Genomic DNA, 9,411 nt, shown 5'->3' with positions numbered 1-9,411 from the left:
GGTTATAAATATTCTAAAAAAATTTCATAGATAAATGATTATGTCTGTTAAGAAATTACAATAGTCTAATTGTCCCTCCAGTTCATGCAACTTATACGCCCCATGAGAGAGCTTTTGGAATATGAGTTATGACCTCTCCTAGTTGGGTTGTAGTTTTCTCTAATGTGTGGGCATGACCACCTATTTTAAGACCATGCCGCCTTATTGCATCTCCATTAGCTTGATTTTGGAGTTATATCTTCTGGCGACTCTATGCTTTTTGGACATGGGCGACTTATCTCAATTCATCGTTAAACCTGCCACATATTCCAACCTTGTTTACTCTTAATCATACGAAGATTGCCGCCACGAGGGCGTGTCAATCTCCACAGGCAGCATGGCGTCCGTCCAATATACCATGGAAAATGGAGTTTCCTTGGTGGTGGATTGTGGGGTGGTGTGGTGTGACCATAATATCTCATAGAGCAATTGTGCCCGTAAGCCCTTGGCGTCACTAAGCTTCTTCATGAGTCCCTTCAGAATAACCTTCTTCACCGATTCAGAGTCAAGATCCATTTATTTCTGCTTTTTAAATGATATTTATAGTATTACATATTTTTGGTAAAAAAATTACAAAGATTTTATTTTAAAAAAATTTAAATAAAAACATTAGTTTAAATAGTTTACATATAATATTATTTTAGATATTGCATCCTTTTACTATAAAATTTTTTGGATGTCAAAATTTTAAAAAATCACTTAAATTTTGAAGCTAGTTTATATAACTTTTCATAAATATCAATATTGAGATATTTCTTTTTAAAAAAATTATGATTTTGATTATATTTTAATTTTAAATTAAGTATATTTGTATTACTGAATTTTAATATTAATATTTTTATTTATTAAAAATGAATTTAAGAAACTTTTTATAAAAATTACCTTTTTCAAAAAAATTATTTATGAAAATACCAAAAAAATCTAATTTTTAAAAGCTAAAATAAATAGGATCCTAGTCATGGATATGACTTTAAATATAACTACTTTACTTTTCAAAAAATATATATGTGTGACACCCCATGTGGGCAGTGATTGCAATGCTTTGAGTATTTTCGGAAGTTTTTCGGCTACCTCACGGTTAAGGGTGGCAAACAGGCATGACCGTCCCGTTTAAGTCCGTCCTGCAAAAGCTTGCAAAAAAATAGGGTGGGGAATGACAAATATAGTTGAGGTTTCAGACATAAAACCTTAGTCCGCTCTGCAAAAAATGAGGGTAGAGTGGGGCGGGCATGCAAACACTGAACCATTTAAGCCTAAAAATGAAAACTATTATGTTAATGCCAGCGCCCACAAAAGCCTAGAAAAAAACGGGACGGAGGCAAGTACATTAGAGGGTGCGAGCCTAAACACTTGGCCCTCCCTGAACTAAAATGCAATCAAAATTGACATGTTCAACGGGCTGGACCCATTTTGCCACCCCTACTCACAGTGGGGAAGAAAACATGTTTTAGTGGTGTTTACGATGAGGAGAGAGCAAACTCACGTGAGATGAGAAACTTTGTATTTTTGGGATATTTCATGTGTACTGAGTTATCCTCATCATTCTAGGAATAAGGTATGTATAGAGACTTCTAAGTCCTGAGCTAAAGATCAAGATAATGGTTTGCCCTAACTTTATGACCAAGGAACATGGCCATGAGAGGACTGGTCTCCTTAGATTGTGGGGAAAGCGATTTTCCCCCTTTTGACTGACTCTTTTCAATTAGTCGTCGTGGGTCCATGTCATCACCCACGTTTACTGGATGAGTGACTAGTGGGAGCCTAATCCAGACGACCTCGTAGGCCTCGCGATCATATGACCCATTCAAGCAGCCTTTGGCTTTGCAGGATAGCTTGCTCCTCGCCATTGCACATAACTTTCCTTCTTCTCCATGGATTATCCCTTCTTAGAGTTCCACTAAAATTATATCACTACATATATATAATAAAAGTCAAATATATCTAACAATGTAACTTTTGTAATTGAGTGACATGTTACAAATTCTTTATATTTATTGTGTATAATAATTATACTCATTTCTAAATGTATTAAGTATAAATCACATCCATTAATTAATCTATTTATTAATTATTTTAATAGAGAAATTAAATGTATTAATAAATTGATAGAAGGAATGAATGTTAAATTTATGAATAAAATTGTGGCATATTAGCGGTATTCTTATCATTAAAAGGGAAATTAAGCAATTTTTAAAAAAATTTGACACGCCCACATGGACAGAATTTTTTTATCTTATAAACTTCCCAATTAACCTCTATTTTCGCCATGATTTTTAATGAAAATGAATAACTGAAGCAAAAATCTAGTATAAACGGGTTTGAGTATCTCGCCTCGCCTCTTCTCTAAATCAAAATCGTCTTTTTTAAATTAAAATAATCCATTTTCTCAAATTCCTAGTATCTCTAAAACCCTAATAAATTATAACATACATTACGGATCATAAAGTAAAATAATTTTAAAAAAATTTAATATACATTTCAAATAATAAAACACAAAACAAAATATCAATGCATTAACCAAATAATTATGAAAACTAAATAATCTAAATAATCAATAAGCGAGTTCGAAACGGGTACTCTTATGTTGTGGAATAAAAATTAACAGTGTGCTGGTGAAAATCATCTTAACAACTCTCCAGTACGACAATGAAGGTCTTCAGTAGGTGGAGCAGGGAGTGTACATGCAAGATCAACATTTAACGCCTAAATCAGCAGGCCAGTCAGAGGTGTAACTTTCAAGATTGATTGAAATTGTACCAAGTTATGGCTCGTGATCGTGTTTTTAAATTAGCGACGATAAAAACCTCCCACGATGAACACAACATGGAACACAAAAAATCGTGTGATTGATTCCAACAACAACGATGAGCATACTGTCGGGTTTCGATTCACGACATCTCAGCGAGAGTCTACATGTTCGTCATCTTTAAGCAGGTAAAACTCTATACTAAACATTTGAATCGATGATATTAATTTTTTGACAAATTCAAAGTAAATACTAATGTTCGAAGACGATTCTCTCTATTGAAATCGAGAAAAAAAAGTTAAATTTGAATCCGAATCCGATCAAAGTAGATTTCTCTATTAAATTTGATATACATAATTAAATTTCACTTTTATGCCTATAAACTTTTTGTGAAAAAGACAAAGAAACCCTGAAAATTAGTAAAAATATGTAAGAGACGCCGTACCATTACTACCACCAATTAACCATAGCAGAGCCCACGCCACCGAACGAGTTTCTGATTCGCACTACTGTCCGAAACACCTTTCTTCTCCGTATCAAAATTCCATCATCTTCTGATTTCGAATCTCTTCTTCAATAATCATCAATGGGTTGCACGGTGAGAGAAAAGCACATCAGAGCTAATCGGCGACCTCGATCGGTGAAACACGATTCCGATTCCTCCGATAACAAAGACGCAATATCCAAATCCATAGCCGAGTCCGGTCTCAAACCCTTCAAATACGATATTTCTCGCGTCGATTCCTCTTCTTCGCATACTCTTATTCCTCTTCCCTATCCAAACCCTAATTCCGATGAAACCGGTTGGGGTTACTGCACCGAGGAGCAGTTAGAAGAGATCCTTTTGAAGAATTTGGAGTTTGTTTACAATGAAGCTGTTTCGAAGATTGTTGCGTTGGGTTACGATGAAGAGGCTGCTTTGAAGGTTATTTTGCGGAATGGTCATTGTTATGGTGGTATGGATGTTTTGACTAACATTTTGCATAATTCGTTGTCGTATTTGAATACCAATGGTAGTGTTGCTGTTGCTGGTGGTGTTGGTTTTGGGGATGGGGTTAGTAGTAATAGGAATTCGGAGGAGGCTGAGCCGGTTTTCTCTGATTTGAGGCATTTGGAGGAGTACTCATTGGCTGGTATGGTGTGTTTGTTGCAACAGGTTAGGCCTAATTTGAGTAAAGGTGATGCAATGTGGTGTTTGCTTATGAGTGATCTTCATGTAGGGAAAGCTAGTACTATGGAGATTCCTGTGCCTGGCGGTGCGGTTCCTAGTCGTCCGCCTGCTGTTGTTGAGTCTGGTCAGTCTGGTCGTGGTTCTGTTGGTGTTAGGGCTTCTCCGCTGTGTAAGTTTCATGGAGGGTGGGGATTTGAGAACGGGGATTATCCGACGAATAGGATATTGAATTGCGGTCCGGACTTGCAAAGAGAGATTGAGTTCCCGAAGAGGTTTGATCTTTCGCCTTCCATGAAGGATTTGTTGAAGAGAAATGTTACCATGTTTGCTGCTGGTTTTAGAGCAAACACCAAACTGCAGTTGCAGGCGAAGGCCAACCTTCCTGGCCGTAGCGCTATGCCTAATTTGGATTCTCCGGTTGTATCGGGGGTTGATGTCACGGTTGATCAGTGTGGACATTCTCGGTTTCCTGATAACCAAGATGCTGTGAATTCAGTGCTGAGTAAATTCCGTGACTTGAATCTTGATGAGAATTTGGAGTTTGCGGCAGAGGATCAGAAGGATGAGGTGATAGTAAGTATATTTCATCAGATTAAAGATTTGGAGAAACAGGCCAAAGAACGAAAAGAATGGGCTCATCAGAAAGCACTGCAAGCGGCAAAGAAGCTAAGCAGTGATATGACCGAACTCAAAACATTACGGATGGAAAGAGAGGAGACCCAAAAATTGAAGAAAGGGAAACAGGCACTTGAGGACACAACCATGAAGAAACTCTCGGAGATGGAGAATGCTTTGAGAAAGGCTAGTGGACAAGTGGACCGTGCAAATGGAGCGGTGAGAAGATTAGAGACTGAAAATGCAGAAATCAGAGCAGAGATGGAGGCTTCCAAATTAAGTGCATCAGAGTCAGTGACAGCTTGCTTGGAAGTTGCGAAAAAGGAGAAAAAATGCTTAAAGAAACTTCTAGCTTGGGAAAAACAGAAGGCTAAGCTACAGAAGGAAGTTTCCAATATGAAAGAGAAGATATCAGAGGCACAACAAGTTTTGGCTCAGACTTCACAGCGCCAAAAAGAAGCCGAGGTTCTCTCTTCACCCCCTTATTATTTTTATGCAAATTGAGAATGTCAGAATCTGGTTTTGTCTCTGTTTGCGTAGGTTGAGTTTATTGATCGAAATTGCATTTTTCATTGTGTTGGACTTTCCGCCTTAATTGCGGTCTGCCCCTAGTCGCCTTAATTGTGGCTCTTTGGCTTGCCTTCATTGCAGCCCCTAACACCTTCATTGTGTTAGCTTTGAAGGGGTGGATTTAGTCCCACATTGGTTAGAAATTTGGCCTGTGTTGTGTTTATAAGTGGGGGCAATCCTCACCCTACATGCCGGTTTTGTAGGGATGAGTTAGGCCTAAACCCAAATTCTGAGACATATCTAACTTGGAGATTTTAATATCTTAAAGTTCAGTATAGTAGCAGATGATATTTAGTTGAAAATGATTGCAACTTCTGTATTATTTTCCTTCTTTTTCCTGCATTTCATGCATATTTAATACATGAATGAACTATGTGTGCATTGCTCAGAAACATAAACATGAGCCGTTATTCCATCCAGCACCTAATTGAACTTTGTGTCGAGACATGGATGGATACACTGCTCAATCCTTCAAATCCTATGGCACGTTTCAGATTTTCTGCATCCGAATCTGTGTTTGTCCATTTTTGTTTGTATGTATATATATGCACACACCAGAACAGAATAGTTCTTGGAAGAAAGTGGCACGAAGCATTTGCTCAAAAAAATGATACAGCTGCAAAGCATAGCTGATGCAATGTGAAAAACTTTGTAATACGCACATAAGTGATACTCAAATGATCCTCAAGTACTCAAGATTCAAGAGTTATTTATCATTAATACTCAAAATGAGGACCTCTATCATGCAGTTGAAACCTTATGGTCTATTCTTTTTAGTATGTAACTGGTAGAAGTTAGATTTCTTCTCATTTCTATTTTTTGTTAAATAATCAATACGTTTCTATGACGGGTTCTAGAGAAAGATGTTCTCCCTTCTCTCTAGGAAAATACCCCCAAACCTTTAGGGTTTGGTGGCTGCCTCCCACATGCATGACAGCTCTCTTCTCCCACCTATACGGTGGTCCTCTCATCCTCTGTTGAGAGCATTACCCCTTCCATTTAAGTACACCGTCATGCTCTTACCTGAACTAACTCACTCATCGGATACCCCCTCTCCACCACGAGCCACCGCCAAATCTCTTTGCACTGCTGCACCTGCCACTGGAACCACCACCACCAAGAAATGGAAAGTTTGTCAAGGTTGTTCTTCACATCTCAAACTTAACAATAGTGCCCGTATCTCTCTCTCTTGTAGCTGCTCCTACACCTTCAATGCCGGCAACCACTCATCCACCTCTAAAGCCGCCATGGGTTTTCTACCGACTGCAGTTACTTCCTCGATCAGTTCTGTCTATCTCTGTTTATGTGTTTTCAAATTTGTGCTTTTGTCTTTTGGGGTCTAAGTTTGCACTCTTGGTGTTTGATAAAAAGGCTTCAAAAGAGTTTTGTATTTTTCAGCAATCAACTGTGTGTCTATTGGCATCGCGTAGTGATTGAAAAAGCATACGAGTCCGGCACCCATTACAGCACTATCTCTAATCATCAATTAACTTTTGAACATTCGAGAAAATTGGACAATCTGAGACCTAAGATAGTTGAAATGCGCAAAGACTAGTCAAAGAAATCATCCTTAATTGGATTTGGAAAAAAAACTGTGGATTCTAATTCCCATATTGCTGTTGTCCATGTTAGTAAGAAACTGGATGGTTGGATGATAGGTTGTTGCTTATGGATTGTTTGTGTCTTCTTAGCTTGTCAACAATCCACGTGTTTTGTCTTTTATGACTATGTAGCTTTTTTCTTTTAGAATTGCTTCTAGACTATGTGTGGGGTATGTCCTATTTCAATTGTCTCATGATACTTGTAATGCCTGCTGTTTTATGATCTATTAATTAAGTTGTGTTTACTGTAAAAAAATTCTTGTTAAGTAATGATATAACATAGTAGATTCAAAATCGGCTATGAAAACTGTGGTGTTATTGTTATCCTAGTTTTGCTTATAGGAAATAGCAGCTGCTATTCCAGCTTCGGCCAGCAGATGTAGCAATGGCTGAAAAAAGAGAATTTGAGGATGTTTATGAATAATAAAACTGAATAGTCTGCATGTGTGCTACATATGACTTATTCTTAAAGTAGAAAATCTTTTCACCTTTATACTTTAATGTTTCAATACTTAAATTTGTCTGGTCCCAGTTATCAGGTATGTCATGCTGTCTATTCATGGGTATTTATTTTAGTAGCCATGTGAAAATACTCGTTTGCTTGCTTCCATTTTTTATGTTCCTAACTTATTTTCTACATGTGTTTTCTGATTAATATATTTGACATTAGAAAAATGGTGATCAATGTCATAATGGCACTGCTATGAAGCACGGATACTTCAAAAACTAGGCCGTATCTGATACGCTCCGATATGGCGCCGATACGTATCGAAGGAGTATCCGGATTTATTTATTTAAAAAAATAAGTAAATAAATTCCGATACGGCAGCGATACGCCAGGATACGTGACTCTCAATTTTAAGAGTTTTTTTATTTATTTTAATGACTCTTTATTCTTTTTATTGGTCATTTATAATACCCTATTCAATTCCTTCCAGAAACCTACCATTTTTCAAGAATGATTTAATTTCTCATGATTTATTACTACCAATTTTCAACATTTTAAATTTAATTCATATTAATTATAACTTCCTCTTTTTTCTTACGTATCATTCCTTTTAATTTTTACAAGAAAGTTCTACTTTCAATATTATACCTTGCAACCTCTTTCGCTACAACGATTAATTTCTTCTTCTTCATAATGCCTTCACATTTTTTCATTAGGAACATCTTCTTACTAAAATTATATAGGTATCACTTTAATATTTTCCAGCAATATAGTATTGTATTTAAAATTCCATTGAGTTTGGTTTTGTTAGACTATAATAATTTAGTTAAACGTATCGTATCTTATAGATTTCAATTAGTAACGTATCGCCGTATCAGATACGTATCGTATCCGATACTCGTATCGTGTCCGTGCTTCATTGTGGGACTGGTTAATAAATCAAAATTATAGTTTTTCATATAACAATTCTTTAACCAACACCCCTGGGTACTGGTTAGCAACTCTCTTGATATTAGCTCACCTGAATTTTCTTTCTGCGCACTGTATTTTTATTCTTTTGACTTTGTTAGCAAGGATTTGTTAGATCAACCAATACATACTATCTTACAAATAAATCTCTGGTGAAAACAGCAGTTTCATCACAAAAAAACTTGATCATGTGTTACTTCTAAATCATTTATTTTGTACAATATCTTGTTACAGATTAAATGGAAGGAGGAGTTGAAGGCTCAAGAAGATGCGTTGGCACTAGTTGAGGAGGAGCGCCGAGCCAAGGAAACAGCTGAATCAAATAATAAGAGGGGATTTGAGGCTTTGCGTCTGAAGATAGATATAGATTTCCAGCGCCACAAGGATGATCTGCGCAGACTTGAGCATGATCTTTCGCGCCTTAAAGCATCTGTTCATTCTGCTGTGTTGCATCACCAGTCAATTACTTCACCTGTAAGTGGCTTTGAGGGTACAAAGCCTCAAAGAGAGTCAATTGCTAAGCTGCTTCTGGATTTGGATAACCTGGATGATTTATCAGAAAAAGAAGCCAATAACAACAGAGAATGCATCATATGTATGAAAGATGAGGTTTCTGTTGTTTTCTTGCCATGTGCTCACCAAGTCATGTGTGCTAAATGCAGTGATGAGTATGGAAAAAAGGGAAAGGCTTCTTGTCCTTGCTGCCGGGTACAAATCCAACAGAGAATCCGTGTGTTTGGGGCATGCTCTTAGCTTATTTTATAGACATGCTATGAATTTAAATAAATTTGCACTTACTGATTGGGACAATTTGTCTCTCTGTTCTCCATATTGTATGGGAGTTTTGTTCATAGGCAAGAATTGTTGTTACTACTTTTACATACATAAAATAAAAACAAGTCCCTGCATTAACTTGTGACATGGATGGAATGTATCAAAGTTGCTTGTTTGTCGAAAATAAGAAATGGGCGACATGGTCATTTTATGTTGACAGGTGGTGACCTTTGCCATTCCATTGCAAGCTTAATTTCTAAATCATATTCCTTTTGTTTATATGTAGCTTTGACTCATTTCTCGTGCACCCTCTAGCTTGCGGGAAGTCAAGCATGGTAGAAATGCTTTTCTCGTGTTCTGAAGTCATTTGGCCATGGGTTGAGCAGTAACATATTGTAAGCTTAAGACGAACACATGGTGGCGTCTTACCGATGCAATATGTAGCAAAACCATCAAATCACTTCCATTCTTCTTCTTC

At 37.0% G+C, this 9,411-nt stretch overlaps 1 protein-coding gene across 1 annotated transcript; it reads left to right on the top strand.

The window, feature by feature from the left end:
- Positions 1-3,200: 3,200 nt before the first annotated feature.
- Positions 3,201-9,150, top strand: LOC131638527 (MND1-interacting protein 1). Its single transcript, XM_058909089.1, has 2 exons — positions 3,201-5,036; positions 8,394-9,150. Exons 1-2 carry the CDS (start codon positions 3,372-3,374, stop codon positions 8,910-8,912), a joined length of 2,184 nt encoding a protein of 727 aa, XP_058765072.1. The 5' UTR covers positions 3,201-3,371; the 3' UTR covers positions 8,913-9,150.
- The last annotated feature ends 261 nt before the right edge of the window (positions 9,151-9,411 follow it).

Source organism: Vicia villosa, linkage group LG1, assembly GCF_029867415.1.
Source record: "Vicia villosa cultivar HV-30 ecotype Madison, WI linkage group LG1, Vvil1.0, whole genome shotgun sequence".
Lineage (NCBI taxonomy): Eukaryota > Viridiplantae > Streptophyta > Magnoliopsida > Fabales > Fabaceae > Vicia > Vicia villosa.
This window is presented reverse-complemented; position numbering and strand designations above follow the sequence as displayed.

Coding starts and splice junctions, on each gene's coding strand:
- LOC131638527 (XM_058909089.1), top strand. CDS start 3,372: ATGGGTTGCACGGTGAGAGAAAAGCACATCAGAGCTAATCGGCGACCT. Junction 5,037..8,393: donor AGCGCCAAAAAGAAGCCGAG/GTTCTCTCTTCA, acceptor ATCTTGTTACAG/ATTAAATGGAAGGAGGAGTT.